Below are 26731 nucleotides of genomic sequence, written 5' to 3' on the forward strand. Positions count from 1 at the left end.
AGCAGAGAGCAGTACGCAGGCAGGCACTCCATCTCTACGGAGGGGAGGGGAGGGGAGGCAATGGCATGGACCGCGGGAGGGACGACACGCTCATGCTGCCGTACCACACGGGCATACGGGGCTGTCGTCGTTGCCTACCTGCACTGCACTGCACCGGCCAACCGTGCCCTTGCAACTCCCCGATCCCATGAGTATGAGTATGAGCACGAGTCGTCGGCCGGCACAGGCACAGCGGAGTGACGCTTTTATCCGACCCCGACCACGGTGCACCCACCGACCGCGAGGTAAAGCTGCGGCAGAGAAGACGAGCCGGACGGGAGGCCCGGCCCCACCTATTCCATTCCATCCCGATCGATCGTTGCCATTTAAAATGGACTCAGGTTGAATTGATTTGTCCTCTCACTCCCTGTCTACGCTCTGCAGTGTCATCGATCACTCCACTCGCTGCCGCTCTGCTCATCACACACTTCTGGCTGGCTGGCTGGCTGGCTAGCTACGGAGCTCGCCTTGGTCGCTCGCCTCGCCTGGCTCCACTCCACTCCTCCTCCACTAGCCTTCCGTTGCTCGCTCCATCTCCCAAGAGACAACCCGCTTCGCTTGTCCTCTTCCTTCCGCGTCCGCCGAGGCCACGCACATGGCGCTGCCTCTGCCACCCCCCTTGTTCTTCCTCCTCCTGGGAATGCTCATGCTCGCCTCCCGGGCACCGGCGCAGCAGCCGGCCACGCTGCACGAGCGCGACGCGGCGGCGCTGCGTGACCTCCGGGCCAGCCTGCGCGACCTCCCGGGCTCCCGCTTCTTCGACTCCTGGGACGACACCCGGAGCCCCTGCGCGTACGCCGGCGTCGTCTGCGCGCCCGACGACGCCGACGACACCTCCTCCTCCTCCTCCTCCAGTACCGTCCTCCGCGTGTCCGTGCTCACCCTGGGCACGGGGCTCGCCGACTCCCCGGGTCTAACCGGCACACTCCCGGACTCCCTCTCCACGCTCGCCGCGCTCACGGACCTCGTCCTATACCCAGGCCGCGTGACGGGTCCCATCCCGTCGGGCCTCGGCGCGGGTCTCCGCCGCCTCCGCCTCCTCTCGCTGGCGGGCAACCAGCTGACGGGCGCCGTGCCGGCCTCCCTCGCGGGGCTACCGGACCTCCACACGCTCGACCTCGGCGGGAACCGCCTCGACGGCGCCGTCCCCGCCGGACTGCTCCTTCCCGACTCGCCTAGCCTCAAGGTGCTCATCCTCGCCAACAACGGCGGGATCTCCGGGGAGATTCCCGACGGGTTCGCGAGCTCCGGGCTCTTCCACGTCGACCTCGCGAGGAACGCGCTCGCGGGGGGATTACCGCCGTTGCCGGCCACGTTACGGTACTTCTCCGTCGCTGGCAACGCAATGCAGGGCACCCTCGACGGCGCCTTTGGCGGCGGTGGTGACGGCGGTTCTGCTTCTGCCAGTCCACCGCCACCCCTACCCGCCGACCTGGCGTTCTTGGACCTGTCCATGAACAACTTCTCGGGCCCCATCCCGTCGTCGGTGTTCGGTCTCCCGAGCCTGTCGTCGCTGCTCCTGTCGCGGAACAACTTCACGGGCGCGCTGTCCGTGCCGGCGCCGCCGTCATTGGAGTGGGCGGTGGTGGACGTGAGCCACAACGGCATCTCGGGCGAGGTCCCGGAGGCGCTGGCGGCGGCGGGGAGCCTGTACGTGAACAACAACCGGCTGTCCGGGGAGGTGCCGGCGGCGGTGGCGCGCAGCGTGCTGGCGGGGCGGATGACCACGCTGTACGCGCAGCACAACTTCCTGACGGGGTTCCCCGTGCCGCCCGAAGCGCCGCTGCCGGACTCCGCCGCGCTCTGCCTCTCCTACAACTGCATGGACCTGCCGTCGGCGTCGGCAGCCGACGGATGTCCCACCATCGGTGGCCCACTCGAGGCCAGGCCCGCCGAGCAGTGCCGGAGCACCACCAGCAACGGAGGAGGCGGCGACGGCTGACGAGCTGAGGCCTGAGCCTGAGATGTGACAGGACAGGTGGGGCGCGCACGCTCGCGGCACGGCACCCCGGCACGTCCACGTCCACGGGCGGCGGTGGTTGGCGTCCTCGTCTTGTCCTGGGGACGGACACTCACACCAGCACCAGGCTGGCTCTCGCGTCGCGTCGCTCCTTTGTCCGCTTGTTTTCGCTGGAAGGAAAGGAGTAACCTGTAGTAACTGTAGGTCGTCCGTCGTGTGATTGGGATTAATTTTGGGTTTGGGTTTGTTTCAAGTTTCAACGCGGACGGATTTGTCGTCCCGCGCCCGCGCCAACGGTCACAGGGGAACGCTTCTTGTGTGCTACTAGTGCTACTCCCTCCATCCTTGACAGTGTCTTTCAAATTACATTTTTAACCATTTATATTATAGTATTGTTCATACTTATAAATTTATGGTAAGGCCTTGTTTACTTCCACCCAAAATTTTTCAAGATTCCCTGTCACATCGAATCTTTAGACACATGCATGGAGTATTAAATGTAGACGAAAATAAAAACTAATTGCACAGTTTGGTCGAAATGTACGAGACGAATCTTTTGAGCCTAGTTAGTCCATGATTGGACAATAATTACCACAAACAAACGAAAATGTTACAGTGTCACGAAATTTTTCTCCTCACCAACTAAACACGGCCTAAGTGCATATAGTACATTTAAATTTTAAGTTTGGATTTTGAAATAAAAAAAAGAATGTCAGATGGGTTGGCACCAACAGAGATATATACTCATATGAATGAATGAATGAACGAATGAATGAATGAATATATATAAGTTTGAATACATACATGTGCACTAATATATGTTTGAATACATATACTCCGTACGCTGACACTTGACAGACAGCCAAGCTCCCTCTTCCTTTCCCATGGCACCTGTAGGATCTATTTCTGAATTCTACGCTTCCGAATGTTGCATGTTCAGGTTTATCAATTCAGTTATAGCATGTTCAGTTTGATGGATGCCTGCCTGTTATCAGGTACGATGAAGGTTAATTTGTTCAGATCTTCGATCATGTTCAGTCTGAACTACGCAGTTTACATGCGTTACTTGTCAGATCACTAGGTCATTGACAACTACAACCGTCAAATTTTAAGGCAGCACGAACGACCCTTTATTTTTGTTTAGCGTCCCTCCTTAATTAAATTCAAGGTTGCTCCATAAATTAAGGCAGCACGAAGGACCCTTTATTTTTTGGGGGGAATTTACATATGCGCTACTTCAGAATATAACTACATGGCTGTAATCATATTTCTCTTTATATTGACTAGTAGACAACCCCACGCGTTGCTGTGGGGTTACAGATTAGTGAATTGCCTAATAGGATGACGTGGACAATAAAATTCTTATGTGTCTTATTGATATGAACATTACAGTTGTATGTGTAAAATGTATTTTAATTGTATGTGATAGTGAATTGCCTAGTTGGACAATTTGCATGTTGAGATGAATAGCTAGTGAGGTTTTACTTAGTGGATGTTCATTGTATGTGGCAGTGCATTGTCTAGTCGAATAACTTACATGTTGAGAAAAATAATTAGTGAGATTTTGTTTTACAAGAATATAAGATATAAGATAAGATAAGATATGGATCCCAACCAACGGGCGCTTAATCTACTTTCAATGTGCTGAAAATGGTGCACGCTGATCATCTTCCATGCATTCTTGTAATAATTTATATATATCAGGTCATTAATGTGCATCTCGTTAATTACGAATAGAACTATCTATTCTTTACAACAATAATGATAAGCAGGTGAATTCCTCGCATTGGGAAAATGATGATTTAGATAGCACTTTCATCAATCAAAGTTGTTATAAAAAGATAGAAATAACTTGATGAAATTTGAACGATGATTGACGCAAAGATCTTGAGGTCTTATTTAGTTGCATTTAGGGGTGTTTGGTTGGAGGTGTTAAAGTTTAACAGGTACTATAGCTCTTTTATTCTATTTTGCAATTAGTGTCTATTATGGACTAATTAGGCTTAAAAAATTCGTTCGTAAATTAATCTCTATGTTTTTAGTTTCGTAAATAATCTATATTTGATACTTCATACATGTATTCAAATATTTGATGTGATAGAAGTTAAAGTTTAACATTTCAAATTAAACAGGGCCGTATATGCATTGAGATGAACTAATATAAAATTAACATAACTATTTTTTACTTCAACACACGTGAGGAGTTGAGGTATTTGCTTCATCTCGAAGCACAACCTAGAACGAGGGTACATATATGCATTGAGATGAACTAATACTAGTATAATGCCCGTGCTAACGTCACGGTTTTTTCTAGGGAACGCTATATAAATCATAGTAATTTTTTTAGATTTTTAATTTTGGACAATTTTTTTGAGTCTATGTACATTTTGTGAACCATCAGTACATAAAGACATCTTTACATTTTTTCTAACTTTTTAATCAAATATAGGATATCTTTAGGGATGTTGTCGTAGCACTCGTTTGCATGACTCGCCAAAATGTCATCCAACAACTCTGTCCTTAGTTATCTTGACAGCTGTGAATGACAGATAATATTATGTCAATATTTAATCGTGTATTGATGCAAATATAGTTGGAGACTGCATGTGCTTACATTATTGATCGGCGATAACCTTACACTATCCTACAGCTTCATGAAATTGTATACAAGAAGGCCTCCCAAGTCCCTGTACAAGATCAATTGTTTATTTGACGTACAAAACTGAAATATTTGTTACAACTACAACAAAGTTGAACTAAATAACAAGTGATTACCGATCTTTATGGTTTGATGTAACCTTTATTACACATGCAGGGTGTTCTCGCCGCCATGAAGATATACGGTGGTTCCTCTTTGATTTTGATAGTTCCATGGCGAGCGTGAACATTGTAGCAATAGCTTGGAATATAGTTGTATATGCCATATCTTGACTAAAACCAGCCAAAGCAGTTTGTTATTGTAGTGGATCCATAATACGCACAATTTTGTTTTGCATGTCTATTATGAATAAAATATACAATCCGTCTCAATAATACGGTAGTAGAATCTAAGACACATAAAGAGAATATTTGATTGGTAAGTACAAAAAAATTAATTAAACAAAGTATATAGTAAATAAAACTTAACTTACATTGCTACAGTCATCTATGTGATATTGCATGTCAGGCCAACATTCAAGTACTTTTTTCAAGTTTTCTTGATATACTTCATTAACCGGTCCACAACATCGTAAATCTTGTCTAAACCTAATTATTTCCTGTTGAATTTGTAGAAATTAGCAATCTTTAAATTATACTATTTTATAATGATTTATATATAACAACTTACAACAAATTTAAGATCCAAGGGGTGGTATTTTTTGTTTCGTCAACATCATGCCTTGGTTGTTCGCGAGCATCCGAATACCCATATTAAATGATTCATGATCCAACTCTTTTTCCTCTTGTAAAATATTAATAATATTTCAGATGTAAAATATTTGAAACCATGGAACCATTCAGAATCCATGTTAAATGATTCATGATCCAACTCTTGTAAAATATCTAAAACCATGGAACCATTTAGATGTATATGCATATAGGTTCATATGTATATGCAACCATTCACATATATATGCATATACTATAAGACCATGCATGTTGAGATCAGAATACTGCTACTGGTTTCATGTTGCCGTCAGGGACCTAAGCAAGATGATTAGATGGTTTAATTTATGACATGCAGGAGGGGCAACACCTAAGCACTATAATGATCGGCACATACTTGTACCATTAGTTACTACTTGTATTATTTAGAGGAAAATAAAAAAAATTGCCTACACGACAGTAAAACATAACCTACAATCTACACTAAAGATCAAAAGCCAAAAATAATCTGCAGAAGCATTGTAATTTTTACCGTTTGTGCGGTCTTGTGTATAAATCACAAAATCACCTGGCAGTTGCCGATCCAAAGGTCCGTCTCCCTGCCGTCCGCCGTGTCGTTGTGGAGGACAAGAGTAGACGGCGGCGCCAGTGTCATGTACGTGCTCTTGGCGGTGTCCTGCTTGTATGTGCTCTGCTTGTATGTAGATCGCTGCTGCGCTGGAAGAGGAAGGGAGGCGTAGATTGTGGCGGCAGACGGTGTGGATTGAAATGAACGACAGGTGGGGTGATTTCAAATGGACGGCAGGCGGGGTGGATTCAATTTTGAGATGAACCGTGATTGACCTGGAGAGACTGCGGCGTGAGGATTGGTTATGGTGGAGATTAGTGGGCCAGATTAGTGGGCTGCGGTGGGGTGAGTTTGTTGGAGAGTGAGTTTGTCTGGTCTAACAGCTTAAAAAGTTTTCAATTATAGTGGAGATGAGCTAGTAAAATCAGTCCTATACATTACTCCTACCTCTGCGCAAAACACGTTCTTTTGCTTCATACAGGATAGCATATGCCACTGGACATTGGTCCAAAGGATAGGACTGGCGTTTTTATTGGCCACTATTGCTTTGCTTTGGGCATGTTCGTTGCATCAGCGGAACAGTGCACACTTGACAGAGATAGTGGGACCGGACAACTAATTACAACAGGTTTTCAAAGGCCCTGTTTAGATTGGAGATGAAAATTTTTTGGATGTCACATCGGATATGTCGAGAGGATGTCGAGAGGGGTTTTTAGATACTAATAAAAAAACAAATTACATAGCTCGTCAGGAAACTGCAAGACAAATCTATTAAGTATAATTAATCTATCATTAGCACATGTGGGTTACTGTAGCACTTAGGGCTAATCATGGAGTAACTAGGCTTAAAAGATTCGTCTCGCGATTTTCAACCAAACTGTGTAATTAGTTTATTTTTTTTATGTACATTTAATATTCCATGCATGTGTCCAAAGATTCGATGGGATGGATGAAAAAATTTTAGGTACTGAGCCTAAATTTATTTATCAACTGCAACAAGATGAAGCCGGCAACGGCAAAGCCACAAGAAGGTTTGTGCTGTGCCTCATGAGTTGTTAAGCTTGTCATGCATTGCTGAAAATATCTTGTGTCTGAGTACGGTTCAAGTCTGTGCAACCATTGTCAGTCTCTTCAAGTAGGCATGACATGGCATTCTTAGGGCATTTCCAATGCAAAACTCTATTACAGAGTCCAAGACAATTAATTACATGTTATTTATGGTATTTTGCTGATGTGGCAGTATATTTATTGAAGAAAGAGGTAGAAAAAATAAGACTCCAAGTCTTATTTAGACTTCAAGTCCACATTATTCGAGATAATAAATAACTTTAGACTCCATGATAGAGTCTGCATTGTGAGTGCCCTTAGACCTTGTTTAGTTCACCCCGAAATCCAAAAAGTTTTCAAGATTCCCTGTCACATCAAATTTTGTGGCACATACATGAAGTATTAAATATAGACGAAAATAAAAATTAATTACATAGTTTGATTGTAAATCGCGAGACGAATCTTTTAATTCTAGTTAGTCTATGATTGGACAATATTTACCACAAACAAACGAAAGTGCTATAGTAGCGAAATCCAAAATTTTTTCACATCTCAACAAGGCCTTATTTCATGAGCATTCGAGGCTTGCTAAAGCTGCTGCGCAAGTGCAATCCAAACTACATTAGTGGTGTGCACAGACTATCTGTTGTAACTTATAAGCGTGTACTATGTACGCATTGAGAAGGAAGGAAAAGTTTGGATCTTGTTGAAAATTAGGAGCTGCTGACCTTGCTACCGAGTCGTTTGTATATGGTGCATCTACACACAGGCCGTTTCGTTTCAAGCAGAAGCAGTATCGTCTAGCAGCCAGCCAAAAGAAGAAGAAGCCTAGCGGGGCGAAGTTTTTGTCTGTGGGCTGAAGTTTTCTTCTTTCGTGGGCCATCGTCTAGCGCGCCAAGGTCCTGAGTTTCCTTGACTTTTACTTTTCTTTTGGATTGTTTGCGGCCCATGACAGCCCATTTTTCACAACGGGTCGGGTTCATTTCGTTTGGTTTATTTTCTTTCCTTCTTCCCTATCATTGTTTTTTTTCCAATGAAACTCGAAATAATGTGCTTGTTCATCAAAGTATAAATATGGCTGTAAGAGGCTTAATCATGTCTCTCTTTGGATTAATGAACTAGTAGTAGTAAAACAGGCCCCATAAATCTGTGCAAAACACATAGACATAGGACAGGGATTGGCATGGACGAGAGAGAGAGAGAGAGAGAGAGAGAGAGGGAGGAGGGAAAATCATGTGAATTCATGGTTTTTTTTAAAAAAGGTACGGTGTCATGTAATTTAACAGTATATCTGCTGTAATGAAAACCAAAGTTCCTTTACAAACCACATGCTCAAAATAAGGTTTTAATTTGAAGCTAAATACAAAAGGATTCAAATCAAGTTCAAAGTTCCATGAATGCTTAATAAAGATTATGCACATGTATGCTCCATAACATGCTCACGACTTTTCCAGCTGTTACATTCAGTTTGATCTTTGATCGATGTTAGCCTATATTATCAAGTATGAAGGTTGTTCAGATCTTTGACCATGTTCAGTCTGACCAACGCAGTTTACATGTGTTATTTGTGCGGACCCGGCCCGTTAGCGTTGCTGTCTGGACCAAATTTAAGGTTCAAACCTTTTACAGCACCGGGCATCACAGAGCACAAACATGGCTCAGGAGCCTTCAGAGAAAACTACCACCACCAGGCCACCAACGTCCACAGAGCCTTTTTTTCTTGAAATACCTACAATACCCACAGAGGCTCGCATGTGGGGCAATTATATAAAAAAACATATATAAAATTATATATGCATCAGCGGAACAGTTCCTGCTGATAGTGGGGGAAACAACGCAAACTGTTTTCAGTGCAAAAATTTTAGGGTCTTTTCAGTACAACCAATATGTCTACTCTACATATTGTTGTAAGATACATTTATGAACAGTAGTTTTTTGAAAAAAAAAAGAAGAGAACAGTTAGAAGATGAAGCCAGCATGCCAGAAGGTTTCTGTTAAGCTCGCCACTGCTGAAAATGTCTCGTATCTGAAAATGGTTCGAGTTTGAGCAACCACTGTCAGTCTCCTGAAGATCTGAAGTAGGCATGGCATTGTTTCATATGAAAGGCTGCACGTACCTATGTTGAAATTATCAGGGAATTGCTTGCTATAGCCTTTTTGCTTGAGCTTATCACTCGAATCTGTCAGTCATTCAACAATGTTTTTCTTTCATAACAAATCAGCGAACAGTACTGTCATGACTTATGAGTCAATCATTTGAAGCAGTAGCAGGCAATCTGGCGCCGTGACGGTGACCGCAGCTAGCTCGTCGCGTTTTGGAGTTGAACAGTCCGACGGTGATTTTTCTTGAATCATTGATGACAAGAACTTTGTACATACAAAAATAAAATAACAGAAACACTATTTGATATGTTGTACTCAGGCCTTGTTTAGTTGCTGCCAATTTTTTTTATACTATAGCACTTTCGTTTATATTTGATAAATATTATCCAATTATAGATTAACTAGGCTCAAAAGATTCGTATCGTAAATTACAGACAAATATGCAATTGGTTTTCTTTTCGTCTATATTTAATGCTCTGTGTATGCGTCTAAAAATTTGATGTGACATAAAATCTTAAAAGGTTTTTTGTTTTTGAGAGGAAGAAAACAAGGCCTCACATGCACATCATCCTTTATGAGCGTGAAACTTTTGTTACAGAAGAAGAATGGTTTTACCGAAAATAGACCTACTTTGAATTTGTCATTAGTTATGGATGCATAGAATAGTATGAATAAATTAATTAAGCATAGCGTACACGTTCTATTTTATACAAGGAGCATGAAGGTCATTTTACTGCATGCAATATTTTTACTGTGTATATGTATATCTAGTATGAGAAGTATACTAATGTATTTCTGAAATTTTGGACCAATATACATTCAGGTTTATATAGATTTTTGCAAAATCTCTGTTTTAATTCTTTTTTTGTTAATAATCTCTGTTTGAATTCAGAAAAGGAGGAAATCAAATAATAAAAAGGAAAAGGCCGAACTTGGGCTCTGCCATGGGCTTCAGCCCAGTGCGCGAAATGGACAGGTCCGAGAGGAGGAGCCGACGCGTGCTTTTTCGTGAAGAGAAGACCCTTGTTGTATTCTCGTCCTATCGTTTTGCTATTCATTCACTTCCCTCACAGCCTTTCGAAATTTGTATAGTTTTGAAATGAACTTTTAAGAAAAGTACTCTGAATATTACGGCCTTGTTCAGTTAAAAAAAAACTAAAATTTTTTAAGATTCTCCATCACATTGAATCTTACGGTACATACATGGAGCACTAAGGCCTTGTTTAGTTCTCAGAAAATTTTGCAAAATTTTTCACATTCTCCGTCACATCAAATCTTTAGACACATGCATGGAGTATTAAATATAAACGAAAATAAAAACTAACTGTACAGTTTGGTCGGAATTGACGAGACGAATCTTTTGAGCCTAGTTAGTCTATGATTGGACAATATTTGTCAAATACAAACGAAAGTGCTACAGTGTCGATTCCCCAAAATTTTTTAGAACTAAACAAGGCCTAAATATAGATGAAAATAAAAACTAATTACACAATTTGCCTATAAATCACGAGATGGATCCTTTGAGTCTAGTTACTCCATGATTGTATAATGTTTGTTAAATAAAAACAAAAATGTTACGGTACTCCGAACCAAAAGTTTTTGCGAAATAAACAAGGCCAACGTACGTGCTTGCTGCATCTTGTCCATTTCTCGTGTTCGTCGTAGGTCTTGTTTTTGAAAATTTTTGGATTTCGCTACTGTAACAATTTTGTTTGTTTGTGTAAATATTGTCTAATCATAGAGTAACTAAAGTTAAAAGATTCGTCTCGCGATTTACAGTCAAACTGTGTCATTAGTTTTTGTTTTCGTCTATATTTAATACTTCATGTATGTGCCGCAAGATTCGATATGACAAAAAATCTTGAAAATTTTTTGGATTTTGAGGTGAACTAAACAAAGCCCTAGTACTACTAATTGTCTTTTTTTATTCTGGACAATGATTGTGCTGTGTTGATCAGGGTAGTCAGTCGTACGTAGGATTTCGAGTTTTTTTTTGGACTCAAATACGTACGTAAGATTTGGAGTTAGGCCCGATTGGAGATGAAAAATTTTTGGGTGTGACATCGAATATGTCGTAAGGATGTCGGGAGGGGTTTTTAGAGACTAATAAAAAAACAAATTACATAGCTCGTCTGGAAACTGCAAGACAAATCTATTAAGTATAATTAATCTATCATTAGCACATGTGGATTACTGTAGCACTTAAGGCTAATTAAGGACTAACTAGGCTTAAAAGATTCGTCTCGTGATTCTCAACCAAACTGTGTAATTAGTTTATTTTTTTTATTTACATTTAATGTTCCATGCATGTGTATAAAGATTCGACGGGATTGATGAAAAAATTTTTGGTAGGGAACTAAACAGGGCCTCAATAGTAATTTTAAAGGATTTGATTGAAGTTGAAGGTCGGGGCGGGATGTCATTTCGAACACAACAGAAGAACCATGATTTGATTTGATTAAAAGCAAGCATCGAAGGAAGGGGAACGGCTTTAATTCGTACTACTCCTTCAAAGCTGAAGCTGATGCCTCGAAGTAAGCGCCGGCTCACTACCATGCGGGCAGCCTCGATTTCAGGGCCTCACCAACAGCGGTCGGTTGTTGTTTGGGCTTTGCAGTTGCAGCGCCGGCGCCGGCAAACGCCCGCGCTCATGTGTACCTGAACCTGTACGCCGGACTCTACTCGCCGGAGGGGAGGGGCCTCCGGAAAAAGAAAGTTGTTTTTTAGACCTAGTTTAATTCACGAAACTTTTTTTTGGTTTTAACTATTATAACATTTTTATTTATATTTAAAAAATAATGTCTATTTATAAACTAATTAGATTTAAAAAATTAATCTCGTAAATTATAAATAAATTGTGCAATTAATTTTTATTTTCGTCTATATTTAATGCTTAATGCATATGTCCAAAGATTCGATGTGATCGGTGGCGAAACCATATGTTAATTAGGGGGTGCAAATGCACCCTTAAAAATTATAAAAATAATAATTAGGTCCAAAATTTCACCATATATATGCTCTCACGGAAGATGTCTATGCATCGACAAGTTAAGTGCACCCTCCTCTAATTGCTCAGCTTCGTCACTGGATGTGACGATGAATCTTGAAAAAATTTGGAAAGTAAGGGGGTGTTAGATCCAAAATCTTTTTTGGATTTGACACTGTAACACTTTTGTTTGTATTTGATAAACATTGTCCAATCATGAACTAACTAGGTTTAAAAAATCCGTCTCATGATTTACAGATAAACTGTACAATTAACTATTTTTTATCTATATTTATTGTTCCATGAATATGCCATAATAAGATTTAATGTGACTGAAAATCTTGTAAATTTTTGAATTTTTGTGTATATCTAAACAAGCCCTAAACCAGGCCTTAACCTCCGGCCAGGAGGTCGGCGTCGACCAGGGCCTGCTACAGTTTCATCTTTCATGGCCAGCAACAGTCAGAGGCGGCAGCACTGCGTGAGACGTGCGAGAAAAAACGAAAAGAAAGAGAAAGGTCGGCTCTTGTTGATTCGCACTGACACTAGCTAAGCTAATTCGAATGTATTGTTGGATATAAATGAAGAGAAAGGTTGATCTGCGTTTCTGTCTTTGTTTTAAATAATAATAATAATAATAATAATAATAATAATAATAATAATAATAATAATAATAATAATAATAATAATAATAATAATAATAATAATAATAATAATAATAATAATAATAATAATAATAATAATAATAATAATAATAATAATAATAATAATAATAATAATAATAATAATAATAATAATAATAATAATAATAATAATAATAATAATAATAATGTAGTATGCACGTTATGTACTGGTAGAGAATTGATCAAGTACTGTATGTAACCGTGTTTTTTCTTCTTCTAATAATAATAATATAACTTCACTCTTTAATTAACATGATTCAATTCATTATTACTCCCTCCGTCCACGAAAGAGTCAATTTCTAGAGTTGCTCTAAGTCAAACTTTTTAAACTTTGACCAAATTTCTAGAAAAAAATGCTAAAATTTATAGTATCAAATTAGTATTATTAGATTCATCATAGAATATATATTCATATAATATGCATTTTATATTATAGATGTTGTTACTCTTTTCTATAAAGTTAGTCAAACTTTAAAAAGTTTGACTGGCACGGATCCTAGGAATTGATTCTTTCGTGGACGGAGGGAGTAGGATCGAGCCGAGGAGAAGGGATTGGGCATTGGGCATTGCATGCAAGAGAGGTGGTCCGCTAGCTCTGATGATGCATATGCATGGTCCTGTACGTGCCGACTAGTGTGTCCGATCGACCGATCGATATCTGAAAAGCTATCACATGCACGCTACAGTATGCGGCCGTAGAAATTAAAGCCGCAGTCAGTAGTGACTCATCTGTGAACTGGTCGTTGGTGTTGGCTAGTTACTGTAGTGTTTTTGTTTACCCATCGCTGGCAAAAGCAGCTACAACTAGCAGTGCCCACTTTTGTGAGTTTCACTGCCTCATCGCTGGCAAAAGCAGCTACAACAAACGCCTCATTGCCTCCTAGGCCACCTAAGACTATTCGCTAGTCAACTGATCGCTAGAACTAAACTATTGGGTTAGGGACGATCGATGACTGTAGTTTTTTTTTCCCCTGCGATAAGGGAATATAGCCCATTTTTCATCACACAGAAGGTGACTTATACTTGTCATATAGCATTTCTGGTACATAGACTCTAGTACTCCCCGTTTGGCTGATAAGGCTTGGCAGAAAATACTATTGCCTGATTTGATATGAGAGAAAAACACTGCTGAATGACTAGCAGATTCGGTTGATCTCAAACGAACAAGGCGGAGACGTTTGACTTTTTTGACTTTAAGTTTGACTAGTTGTTTTATTCAAAAAAAAGGTGTACAAAGATAGTCAAATTTAAGTTATTCTTGAAGAACTTTTATCAATAAACAAAGCCATAACAAAACATGTGATATTTTGCATTTTTTTAAATAAGACGAGTGGTCAAACTAAGTGTTAAAAAATTTGAACAGTCTTGTAATTTGAGATGGATTGAGTAGCTACCAATGCATGCTAGCTTGGTGTCAAACGGACCATGCTTAGTGGACCTCACCTGAGTCTGAGTGGCACAATCTTCTCAATAGTAGTAGTAATAGACAGTCACAACTGACAACCCCAGGGGAAAGGGAAGACCCTAAACAAGACAGGACAAGCAATAGGGACCGAGCGGGCGGTTTCAGTGAAACAGTAGTGATGAAGGAAACAAGAGATCGATCAACCTCTTGTTTAGTTCCTAAAAAGTTTTACAAAATTTTTGAGTCTGTCACATCGAATCTTTAGACGCATACATAAAACATTAAATATAGATAAAAATAAAAATTAATTACACAATTTATCTGTAATTTGCAAGATAAATCTTTTAAATCTAGTTAGTCTATAATTAAACAATATTTATGAAATACAAATGAAAATACTACATTCTTTTTTTTTCAAAAAAATTTCAAACTAAACAAGGCCTCGAAGGTCTCGATCGCAGGATATGTGCAATCACCCGTTAAGGTCTTCTCTAGATTCATTTTTTTTTTGATTTTTAACACTATAACACTTTCATTTTTATTTAACAAATATTGTCCAATGATGGAGTAACTGAGTTTAAAAGATTCGTCTCACAATTTACAGAGAAATTGTGGAATTAGTTTTTGTTTTCATTTATATATAATGCTTTATACATGTTTCGCAAGATTCGATGTGACAGGAATCTTGAAATTTTTTTGGTTTTTGGTTTAAACTAAAGCCTTGTTTAGATCTTTTTTTTTTGTATTTTGAAACTGTAGCTCTTTCGTTTTTATTTAACAAATATTGTCCAATTATAAAGTAACTAAACTTAAAAGAGATTCGTCTTGTGATTTACAGATAAACTGTGTAATTAGTTTGTTATTTTTTAAATTCTGGAGCGAGCGGTTCCAAGCGGAGCCGAGCCGGTGTTGCTCGCCCATTTTTCGTTTCCGAAACGCGCGCCTAGTACAGTGTACAAGCCTGGGATGTCATCTGACGGCTCCGGACGACCACCACTGCCTTCCCCTCCCGGTCCGGTCCCGGCCTCCCCTCCCCCACGTCGCTCGGCTACAGTACAGCGCCGCGACGGCCCCCTTGTTGCACTGCTTGCCAGGCAGACAGCCATCCCATAAAGCTGCGCCCAATCCGCAGCCGACGCCCGCAACAACCACTCGGCCGGGTTGCTCCGCCTCCACCTCCATCCATCCATTCCGAGTTCCTGACCCATCGCCTCCTCCTCCTCCTCCTTAAGTTTTTTCACCACCGGAGCGAGATTGCTTTTGCTTCTCTGTCGCGTCCTGTCTCCTGTGTCTGTGTGTGATTTCCTCTCGGACGCTAGCGACCGCTCCCTGCACTGCACTGCACTGTACTCGCTCCGCCCTCTCCGCTCCGCTCCACCAGCAGCCGGGCATTCAAGTCCAGTCCACATACACCCAAGAGCGGCCGCCGGTGGGTGCGGGGTGTGCCATTGCCATTGCCTTTGTCTCCTCTCTCTTTCCCGTCTCACTCACCGCACCGGGAGATGCTCTGAACCGCCGCTGTGCTGGCAGGAGCGAGGTCGTCGTCCTTGCCGCGACGACTGAGATGACGGACGCCGCACCGGGCCCCAGCCTGCAGCCGCCGGAGAGGCACCCCAGAGGAGGGGGAGCGGGTGCGGTCGTCGTGGTGGCCGTGCGCGCCGCCGCAAGGGAGATCTCCAAGACGGCCGCTGTCTGGGCGCTCACGCACGTCGTCCAGCGCGGCGACAGCATCCTGCTACTCGTCCTCATCCCGCCGCAGAGCTCAGGTATGTGTATGCATTGCATATTCATTATTCACTCCCCCCGTTCTTCAGTTTTCCATTCCTACGGCAGCAATTGCTTTCGTACCAGCCTCTGTCTTTCAAGCATTGCACTACAAGTGTACAGCACCACACCTTGAAGAAATTGGATTGTTTGTTACCCTTATACACCCAACAATGCAATTAAGCTGTCTGTCAGTTTGGTCTGGATGTATAGTACATAAAATTACTCCATGTTTGCGTACACAGACATCTACACTTTCAAATGTTCTGTCCTTTTCAAGTGTTCTTTCCTTGTCCCTTTTACTTTTTTTTGAACGAATTCTCCCTTTTATTAGGCAGGAAGTTCTGGGGCTTTCCGTTCTTCGCGGGGAGCTGTGCAAGTGGTCACAAGGCTGTGCTGAATCAGAGGTCGGATGTCGCTGAGCTGTGCGCTCAGATGATTCGAAAACTTCGCGATGTATATGATCCCAACAACAAGGTCTGGATATAGCATACTGTCGCCTACTTTTTTCGATTCAGAATCTCAACCAGCTGGATTTCTCACTTTGGTCACCTCTTGTGTTTGTTTAGATAAATGTGAAGGTTAAGATCCTCTCTGGATCACCTCCTGGCGCCGTGGCCACTGAATCGAAGCGGGCACAGGCAGGCTGGGTTGTGCTGGACAAGTAAATATCACGCATTACCTCTCTTCAGCGTTCACACCGTCCTGCCATTTTAGTCTCTTCTCTTGCAATGCAAATGCATATATATATCCCTTTCCTTAAGCACACGTGTTTGGCATCTTGTTCAGGGAGCTGAAGCATGAGGAGAAGCGCTGTATGCAAGAGCTGCAGTGCAATATTGTGGTTATGAAGCGCTCTCGGCCCAAAGTACTTCGGCTGAACCTGGTGGGATCACATGAAAAGCAGTCCAAACCAATTCCCGCGCCATCACCTGAGCCGAGTACATCAGTTGGTGACACCGTGAGCAATACCAAAGAACAGCGGAGTCCGATTCGAGTGCCATCTGTGACACCTAACAGCAGCCCAGAGTCAGAAGCGCCTTTTGACACTACTGATGTTGGAACGTCTTCTGTCTCAAGCTCCGACCCTGCCGCTTCTCCATTTTGCGCTTCGGATACAAATAGCTCTTTGATGAAAGAGGCAGCCAAGGATAACATCCAGCATTCTGAAGTCAATATATCTGACTCTGAGAGCGAGGCTTCAACTCCTCCGCCAGCCTCGTCACTTCAGCCATGGATGGCTAACATTTTACAGGGACCTGCATCTGCTAGACTACTAGGAAATCGCCCCAGAAGGACACCCACTGCAGATTCTTTGCTCGAGAAGATTGCCAAACTGGATCTCTTGACTGAAATCAATGCAATCAGAAGCAGGTCTGACTTAAACTTCAGAGGCAATGTCAGAGATGCTGTTTCACTATCCAGGAGTGCACCTCCAGGACCGCCGCCTTTGTGTTCTATATGTCAGCATAAGACGCCTGTATTTGGAAAACCGCCACGGTGGTTCAGCTACGCGGAACTGGAGCTTGCAACTGGCGGCTTCTCCCGAGCAAATTTCTTGGCTGAAGGTGGGTTTGGGTCTGTTCACAGAGGTGTCCTTCCAGATGGTCAAGCAATTGCTGTCAAGCAGCACAAACTTGCTAGCTCCCAAGGCGATGTCGAGTTTTGCTCGGAGGTGGAGGTTCTGAGTTGTGCACAGCATCGGAATGTTGTAATGCTGATTGGGTTTTGTGTTGAAGATAAGAGGCGTTTGCTAGTATATGAGTACATCTGCAATGGCTCACTAGATTCGCATCTTTACGGTAAGCATTTTGCATTCCAAAAACTTGGTGCATCTCTTTCTGCTGTGATATTCTTCCTTGGATTTCTAATGATGACCACACCTTGTCAAAAGGGACTAAAATATTGCTTCTGAGTATAATATTTCTGAAGTATGAACCATTCATTGCGCTCCTCTAGATCGTAACAAAGAAACGCCGGAGTGGGCTGCCAGACAAAAGATTGCCGTAGGAGCTGCCAGAGGTCTGCGATACCTCCACGAAGAATGTAGGGTTGGTTGTATAATCCACCGTGACATGAGACCAAACAACATTCTTGTCACACATGATTTTGAACCACTGGTATGGCCCCCCTCATCGTGATGCTTATTACACTGAAATTTACTTTTACTGTTATGTGGAAATTGGGTTGCTATAAAATCTTACCAGTTGACTAGAATAGATTGCGTTGTGTGTGAACAGCCATGCTTTAAGCTGCACTGTAAAATGAGCCATCAGGTTGTCTTGGTCTGCCACAACACCTTGATTTATTTGTTTCCGTTTTTCACAGGTCACTATCATGGCCAATCGATCTTAGTTGTCTCAAAATGAATAATTTTATTCCCATTGGCATTGCCAGTAAATCTTTGATTTCCACTTATCCTAGTATGAGGAGATCGTGAAGTTTACTTTTGATATTGTGACAGGTTGGAGATTTTGGCTTGGCTAGGTGGCAACCTGATGGAGACCTGGGTGTTGAAACAAGAGTCATTGGCACATTTGGGTAAGTTTTCAGATGTACAAATTTGCAGTCCTTCGTCAGTTACGGCATGTGAAATTCTGCAAATCTGAGCCTCTGTTTATTATTATGCACAGTTATCTGGCACCTGAATATGCTCAGAGTGGGCAAATAACTGAGAAGGCAGATGTCTACTCGTTCGGGGTTGTATTAGTGGAACTTGTAACTGGACGCAAGGCTGTTGACATTAACAGGCCGAAGGGTCAGCAATTCCTAACTGAATGGGTGAGTTTAGCAGTTCACCTACATTATGCTTTTTCTTTTAATCAAATGAATAACGTTGAACTGAGTATAACTGAGTGCTGATAGTTTAGCTGTTGAACTAGTTTTGTCTGTGGAGTCTGTGACTCATATCTTTGTCATATCAGCAAATGAATAATGTTTTTCTAGCAATCAAATCAACTAGCTCGGAACTCTGATTAATATTTCTCTCCTCATTCGTCACCATCAATGCATCCAAAATGGAAGAAAACAAATGAAGTTTTCTGTTTTAGTAAGGATCAATTGCGCGCACGCCTTATGTTCCCATTCATTCATATTTCCATTGTCTGTAACAGGCCCGCCCTCTGCTGGAAGAGTACGCGATCGGCGAGCTGATCGACCCTCGCCTGGGAGGGCGCTTCTGCGAGAACGAGGTCTACTGCATGCTGCACGCAGCAAACCTGTGCATCAGGCGTGACCCTCATCTGAGGCCGCGCATGTCCCATGTTAGTCATCAATTCTCCTCCGCCATCATCATCACTAACCTAGTAGGGATCTCGACACTGGAACTGACCGCCTATGATGCTCACGCCTTGTCTCTTTGGAACGTTCCTGAAGGTTCTGCGGATACTAGAGGGCGGTGACATGTTGGTGGACTCAGGCAGCGAAGCGGGGAGCAGGAGCTGGCGGCTTCAGAACGAGCGTTGCCAGGAGCAGAGCAGCCCAGCTCAACGTGAACGTGGTTCGCAGTCACAGCGTGCTCAGAAGGCCGCCGGAAGCCCGTGGAGTCGAGATCGGCAGAACTTGTCTCACAGATACTAGCATTGGTATCCCTGTGCAGGATCGCCGTGGAATCTGTATTGTTCCTAGCTTAGCTACTCCTTTCTGCGTAGTGGCCTCTTCTTCCTCTTCCTTGTTCTTGGCGCCAGGTTTGTTGATGCTTGTGGAAGCCGTGTGTATAGTATAGTGGTGGAGACTGTAGTGATAATGGTAGGCTTAACTCGGCGGCGTCGGCGTACGGGGCAATGTTTCTTGGGTCCTCGACACCGGTTGGAGCAAAGCAACTGTGGAAAACCAGAGCACCGCCAAGGGTCCGTTTCTTCATCTGGCTAGCCCTTCATGGGCGCTGTTGGACAGCGGAGAGGAGGTTCCGCCATGGGCTGCAGACCAGCGACACATGCATTATCTGTGACCAGAGCTCTGAAACGCTGGATCACTTGGTCCTGGGTTGCGTCTTCAGCAGGGAGGTCTGGGGAATCCTCCTGCGTAGGTTACAGCTGGGACATCTTCTCGTCGTCGAGCAGCCGATCTTCGACTGGTGGCTGAAGGCAAGGAAGACCTTCAATAAACCTTTCAGGGCTGGCTTCGACTCGTTCTTTTTTCTGATGGCCTGGAACCTGTGGAAGGAGAGGAACGTTAGAACCTTTCAAGGGGTGCAGAGGTCAGCGTCGAAGCTCGCGGATGACATCCATCAGGAGCTAAACTCGTGGTGTTCAGCGGGGTACAGGGGTCTTGTGGCGCTGGCTGCCCGTCTAGCTTAGGCCCTTGTGATCTCTGTCGTAGGTTGTGTCTCGATGTAATCCCTTTTGTGTTTGAGGGGGGTGGTGTGGCTACGGTAACCAGGATTACCTAGCTGTCGTGTTGTACTCGTAAACTCTTTCTGCTTAATAAAATACGCGCCGAGGCGTGCTCTAAAAAAAATTACATTACATATTGCCATGAGCTATGGACTGTTTTTCGCTCACCACGTGTCCAGAAGGACAAGATGGAGACTGAATTATGGGAGGCCATGCGAGATTGATCACTTGTTCTTGCGCACGTTGCATTGCCTGCATTCTTCTGGGCATCCATTTTCGATTATCAACGGTAACTTTCTGAAATCCAAATAATGATAATAATGGGCTGTAATGTCAGTGTTGTTGTGTGTTCACTTTGTTAGTGGTCGGCAAGGAGTCGTTTTATGTTTTCTTTCGTAAACTGGTATCCCCAGGATGTAAGCTCCTTATGCCTTTTTTAAAAGCAAAGTTAATCTCTTCTTTAAAAAAAAAAGATAATAATGAATATGTGTGTTTGTGAGGCCCGTCCCAAGGCCCCAGTATGTGACACGGCAGCCGGCCTGAGAAGGCCCAGTATGTCAGAAGTGTTTAACAGTTTTGTCACTTGAGGGTTGACGAGCTGATGGTGATAATAATAATCCAAAAGATCGAACTGGAGACAAGCAAACCACCTGGAGTCCGCCGTTTCATTCTCAAGCATTGGTGTTGCTGCCTTTGGCGTCAGGCTGCATCGCTGTGAATCAGCAGAGTTCTGAAATTGTAATGAGCGCGATACGATTGCTCGAGCTCTCGGCAATGACCACCTTCGGAGTTCGGACGAGGTTAGTAGGCGGGCGATGCAGCCATCGGCGGGAGAGACATTGCCAGGGAAGAGAGTGGGCTAGCTGCTGGTACGGTTCAACAACAATAGCGCGGGTTTGGCGGTCGTGTATACTTGGCCAAACGGACGGCCCGGCTCTGGCACTATACTGCACTATGCGGCACTATGTCTATCGTGCCGTGCGGTTTCGGGCCATCGTGCCAAACTCTCGGCCCAGACACGGCACTATGGCTCCTTAACCGTGCCGGCCTGTGGCTTCGAGAGAAGTCGAGAAGCTCACTGTGCCTTGCCTCAAGGAGAAGACGAGCGGGACCGCTGTCGTATAGTCATGCGGGAGAAAGAGTGGCCGTAACAAGGATGTGTCTGCGCCGCCGACTAGAAAGTTAGGGTTTAAAAGGGTTGTGACATGACTCAGAATATATTCAATAGTCATGATCTATCCTCAAAACATCAGATGATGGAAATAATCGTGCCAACGTCGTGCCAGCTTATTAACCGTGCCGTGCCCGTGCCGGCACTGCGGGCCGAAGTTGCGGCCCAGGCACGGCACTACAACCGGACCGTGTCGTGCCTGGACCGTGCTTTTTAGTATCGTGCTCGGACCGGCCCATCGTGTTAGTGCCAGATGGAAATCTATACGGTCGTGCGCTACTCTCATGGAGTATTCATATAGCGTGACCGGCCGGTCGCTGCTTATTATTAACTGCCTCCAATGGAAATATATATACAAGCGTGCTGCACATTATTATATATGTATTATACGTATGGAAATGCACAAGATACACATATATGGACTCTAACAAGCGTGTTACTCTGTTACAACTAATGCGACGCACGGCGAGCTAGGCACCGTGCAGGATGCATGCGTGCACACACAACATATATAAACAAGTACAGTAACAAATTAATTAAAGAGTGCATACGCGCGGCGGCCGGTGACGTCTATCGCTTCCTGCTTAGGCCGTGACATCGATGCCACCGTCGGCCACTTCCGCCGCCTGCTAGCTCCTCCTCACTCCCTCCACCTCTTCCTCCTCCGCAGCAGAGGCACCGACGATGAGCTCGCCGCCAGTACGCTGGAGCACGCGCTGGAGCACGGCGAGCAGCTGCTGCGGCGCGACGAGCTGCGGGAAGTGGCCGACGGAGTCGATGACCACCACCTCCACCTCCGGGGAGCTCGTCATCCTGCGCCTCATGTACTCCGCCACGGCGGGGGGCGCCGCGAAGTCGCCCGCCACCTGGACGACGGTGCACGGAGCGGCCACGGCGTCGAGGGCGCCGCGCTGGTCGCCCAGGAAGATCATCCGGCCGGGCCACGTTCAGCGCCACGCCCGGGTGCATGGAGAGGAAGCTCTGCTCTAGCGACGGAACCGCGGACTGGTCGCCGGCGGCGGCGGCGGCGACGAAGCCCTTCGCCCAGGCGCCGAAGTCCGACGACATGGCTTCGAGTATGCCGTCGATGCTCTTCCTGTCGAAGCCACCCACGTATCCCTCCTCCGGCGAGTCCAAGTACCTGAGATATATGACGACATCAACATCAGTAGCTAGAATTACTAATTAATAGAATGTGTGGCTGATCGACCATTATCATCACTCAACTGTAATGCATATATGTGTCTACAAAATCAGAATCGTTTAAAAAGCACTTTTTTCTTTTCGGTCGTACTTTTTCTGTCAGCCAGCAGTATTTTTTTCTAACAGTAAATCAGCCAACAATAATTTCAGCCTTAACTTTTCAGATGACTCATGGACTATGGAGGCCTGGAGGGAGCGAATGAGTACTTTTTTTAAAAAAACACACACACACACAAAAGTGGGTATATTTATAGTATAAGAATAATTAAGAAATAAAAAATATGTATTGCATTGGTTGCGTCCGTGAAAGGACATTAGTCCTTGCTGGTTTCTAGAGGCTTCGCAGTCGCAGCAGTGACCATGACTTGTGCATGGGCGACTCCTTGACGGGTGTGTGTGTGTGCTGAGGTGGACAGACGTTGAGGTGGGGAGACGTTGACGGGCCATAATAATAGGCGTCCACAAAGAACCGAAATTACTAGCCTATTTGTTCATGACCGGGCAGGCCGGCAACCTGCCGTTCATCCTATGTCGTCATAGAGAGTTAAAGTTTTTTAAATTTGGCTAACATTAAAAAGAGAAGTTAGTATAAAGATTTATGATATCAACCATGCATATTATGAAAATATAACTAATAAACAAAAATCTAATGATACTTATTTGGTGTATAAAGAGGAAGACACTAATGCTTAGTTATTATTTCTAGAGGCTTCGCCATCGCTGCAGTGATCATGACTGCTACATGGCTGCCTATATGCTGTCATGCCGCGCGAGGTGGACGGACGTGACTGGGCCATAATAATAAGTTTATACAGAATTAAATACCAAAAGTAAGGTTGGATGAGGCATTTATTTAGGTCCTAATTAGATTCAAAGTATTTTAAAAGTACAAATACTTCAGTTTTCAATAGATACCAGGTGAACAAATCTTGTAGTATCAGTTTTTTGGGACAAAAATCTTGTAGTACCTAAAACAATAGTTTTGTCAAAAACTATTTTATGTTTAGTTTTAGGAACTCTACTTATGAACTTTTTTTTTGCAAATCAAGGTTTTGTGTCTCTTCGGTTTATAAAACCATTGTTTTGTGATACCATAGTTTTCGAAAATTATGTCATCCAAAAAGACTCTTAGGTCATTCTCAGTGTAGGTTTCATGGTTCAGTTTCCAACACATCCATATTTTAGAAACAGTGCACAAGAGTTCACTACTCCCATGAAACTCTTATCACCTCTCTTTTCATTAATACGGTGCCATATCAGCATATTTAATATCCATGAAACTCTTATAAAACCCCATTGAGACTGGCCTTAGGCCAATCTTAATAGGGAGTTTGATGACGTTATTTCCAAGACTGCTATATCATACAGAATGAAATTAAATATGGATGAAACACCAACTCTTAATGTAAAGTTTCATTCTATAGTTGGTAATCGTGCTATAGAAGTTTTACTTCTCTCTCTTCTTAAAAGCTTTACCATGTCATAAAAAAGCGACTATGTGGTAGCCTATTAAATATAAACAAAACTTCCATTAAGACGTCTTAGTATTTTTTGTCTTGTAAGAGTAAGTTTTATATCCCGATTAACTGGTTTGTATTAGGCCATTCTTAATGGAGGTTTCATACCTAATTTTCATATATCAATATTTTGGAAATAGTGTATAAGAGTTTCATGGAGATGAAACTATGTCTGCTCCCATAAAACTTTTATCATCTCTCTTTTCATTAATATAGTACCATATCAGCATATTTAATATAAATAAAACTCTAATGAAATCTCCATTGAGACTGACCTTAATCATCTTTTTATCAGTACGAAATAGGCACACTCTCGTGTGAGTTTTTTTTTAAGAAATTGTGTGCTACTAATTTCTTTGTTTTGAAATAATAAGCATATTTTAATCATTAATTTCTCATACTATATATTGTTATTTGATAACGAATTTCATGTTCTAAATATTTTAATAATTGCTAGTCAAAGTTTGTAATTTTCCGAGACTATTATATTCGTTGGAACAGCATCCCGGCCGGCCGGCCCATGCATATGCATGCATGCAACACGCAGAAGCAGAAGGAGCATGCTCGCAAGACCGATGATGGCAGGGCAGGCAGCTAGCTAGGCCTAGGCTCCTAGCTCGCTCGATCACCGTACCTAGGTGACGCGCAGAGGAGGACGAGGTGGGCGAAGAGGTCGGGCCTCCTGACGGAGGCGATGCAGGCGGCCATGGCGGACATGGAGTGCCCCACCACCACCGCGCCGCGCACCCCCTTGTCGTCCATGAGCGCGATCAGGTCGTCGGCGAACCTGCCGAACGTGTACCGCCCTGCCTCTTCGTCGTCACCGGCGCCGGTGAAGTCCCAGTCGAAGAGGATGACCCTGTGGTGCTCGGAGAGAGCCGGCAGGAGCTTGTCCCACAGCGACTGGTTGGCGCCGTAGCCGTGCGCCAGCACCACCGTCGTGTCGCCGCCGCCGACCTCCTTCGCGTTCGCGCACCACCGCATTTTGCTTTGCCTAGCTATTTTGCTTGCACAAGCTCCTCCTTTCGCTCTGCCTAGACTCGCTAGCTAAGGGTTTATAGGTATTTATAGAAGGAGCTAGCCCATCGTCAATAGCCGCTGCAACACACCCTTAGCTAGGGTTCAGAATTTCGGCCGAATTTAAGTGGTTCTCGACGATCCTACCAGTGACCTCCTCGGATAAATACATATACCCGTAATTCTGATTTTCATTTAGATGAGATACGTTGATCAGATTTTAAAATTCTAGTCAAAATTTCACCGAGTTTTGAAAATATCACCATATATATTTCTTCAAATCAATGCAACCTGTTGAATATAATGGGCCATTAGCCTATATTTATATTTGATGATTAATTCAAAGACCCATAATTAATGCTATAATGAAAATGGTTTAGTACCATATTATGATTGACCATGTGTTAACTCAACTTAAATAGGTGGCCTTTGTTAGCCCCTATGGAGAAGTTGAGGGAGGGTGAAGGGGTACCACACGCGCGCGCCGCCGCCGCCGAGCCGAGTCTAATGGCAATTAATTGCTAATTGATTGACTCGGTTTATGGCAATTAAATGAGATTAATTGTCATCAAACAGACGTTTCCTCCTGAGGCCTATATATTCCATACGCACTCACTCTTTCCATACCTGCGAGAACACATTCAGTCTCTTCCTGTCGAGTTGCTCTCTGTCCATTCCCGTCCCGAACCTCTGCGCGCACAGAGATCGGGAGAGCAGGCCTCCGGAACCTTTTGGAGAGCGTCTTCCGCGACTGCTCACCGGCGAGTTCGACGTTGTCTTCTTCCTGGTGGACGTCGGATTCTGATCGACTACTTCGTCTTCTTCCTGGTGGACGTTCGCGCGGATCGAGATCGACTACTGCGTCTTCGTCTTCTTCCTGGTGGACGTTCGCGGGACTGCACTGCGAACATCTTCCTGCACCGACTGTGGTCCGCTACTTCGAGCAACGCACTATGTCGACTAGTGCGAATGGAGCCGCCGGTGCCTTCGGCACTGGTCTCTCCTCTGGGTACAATCTTAAACGATTGTTTTTTACTTTCAGTATGTCTGCTGCAGTTGCAGTAGTTCTTGCAATGTTTATCTCTAATCTGAGTAGTGATAAAATTGCACACGTGCACATATATGCCACCACACTATTATTGGTAATTTTCTGGATTAAATCAAACATTAAAATGTCTAAATTTCTAACAATCCAAAAACCTGATATTAGGCATTTTTCTGTTAGTGGTTTTGCTGCTGCGTTAAAACCGGATCTGTTTGATGGTTCAAATTATAAGCGGTGGCGCGCGAGAATGATATTATGGTTGACTGCTATGAGTTGCTATGACGTCGCGAAGGGGAAGCCGGAACAGTTTACTCCTGAGGAGGAGAAAACGTTCTTGGCTGCTCATAACCTCTTCAGAGGCGCCGTCATAAGTGCGCTCGATAAAAAGTATGTCGACAATTATATTATTTGCACCACTGCTAAGGAATTATGGGATGCGCTTGAGGCCAAGTTTGGGGTTTCTGATGCTGGTAGCGAGCTGTACCTCATGGAACAATTGTTTGATTACAAGATGGTTGATAGC

General features: G+C 43.8%; 2 protein-coding genes and 1 pseudogene across 2 annotated transcripts; 2 read left to right on the forward strand and 1 right to left on the reverse strand.

The window, feature by feature from the left end:
• On the forward strand, window positions 353-2410 carry LOC8066556 (leucine-rich repeat receptor-like protein kinase PXL1). Its single transcript, XM_002440325.2, has one exon. It carries the CDS (start codon window positions 635-637, stop codon window positions 1979-1981), a length of 1347 nt encoding a protein of 448 aa, XP_002440370.1. The 5' UTR covers window positions 353-634; the 3' UTR covers window positions 1982-2410.
• Window positions 15256-20379, forward strand: LOC8066557 (inactive protein kinase SELMODRAFT_444075). Its single transcript, XM_002440326.2, has 10 exons — window positions 15256-15586; window positions 15688-15923; window positions 16256-16398; window positions 16491-16585; window positions 16711-17723; window positions 17881-18041; window positions 18386-18462; window positions 18555-18702; window positions 19035-19184; window positions 19297-20379. The coding sequence occupies exons 2-10, from the start codon at window positions 15722-15724 to the stop codon at window positions 19498-19500; spliced, it is 2193 nt and encodes a 730-aa protein (XP_002440371.1). The 5' UTR covers window positions 15256-15586; window positions 15688-15721; the 3' UTR covers window positions 19501-20379.
• Window positions 22056-25175, reverse strand: LOC8066558 (annotated as a pseudogene).

Source organism: Sorghum bicolor, chromosome 9, assembly GCF_000003195.3.
Source record: "Sorghum bicolor cultivar BTx623 chromosome 9, Sorghum_bicolor_NCBIv3, whole genome shotgun sequence".
Taxonomy (NCBI): domain Eukaryota; kingdom Viridiplantae; phylum Streptophyta; class Magnoliopsida; order Poales; family Poaceae; genus Sorghum; species Sorghum bicolor.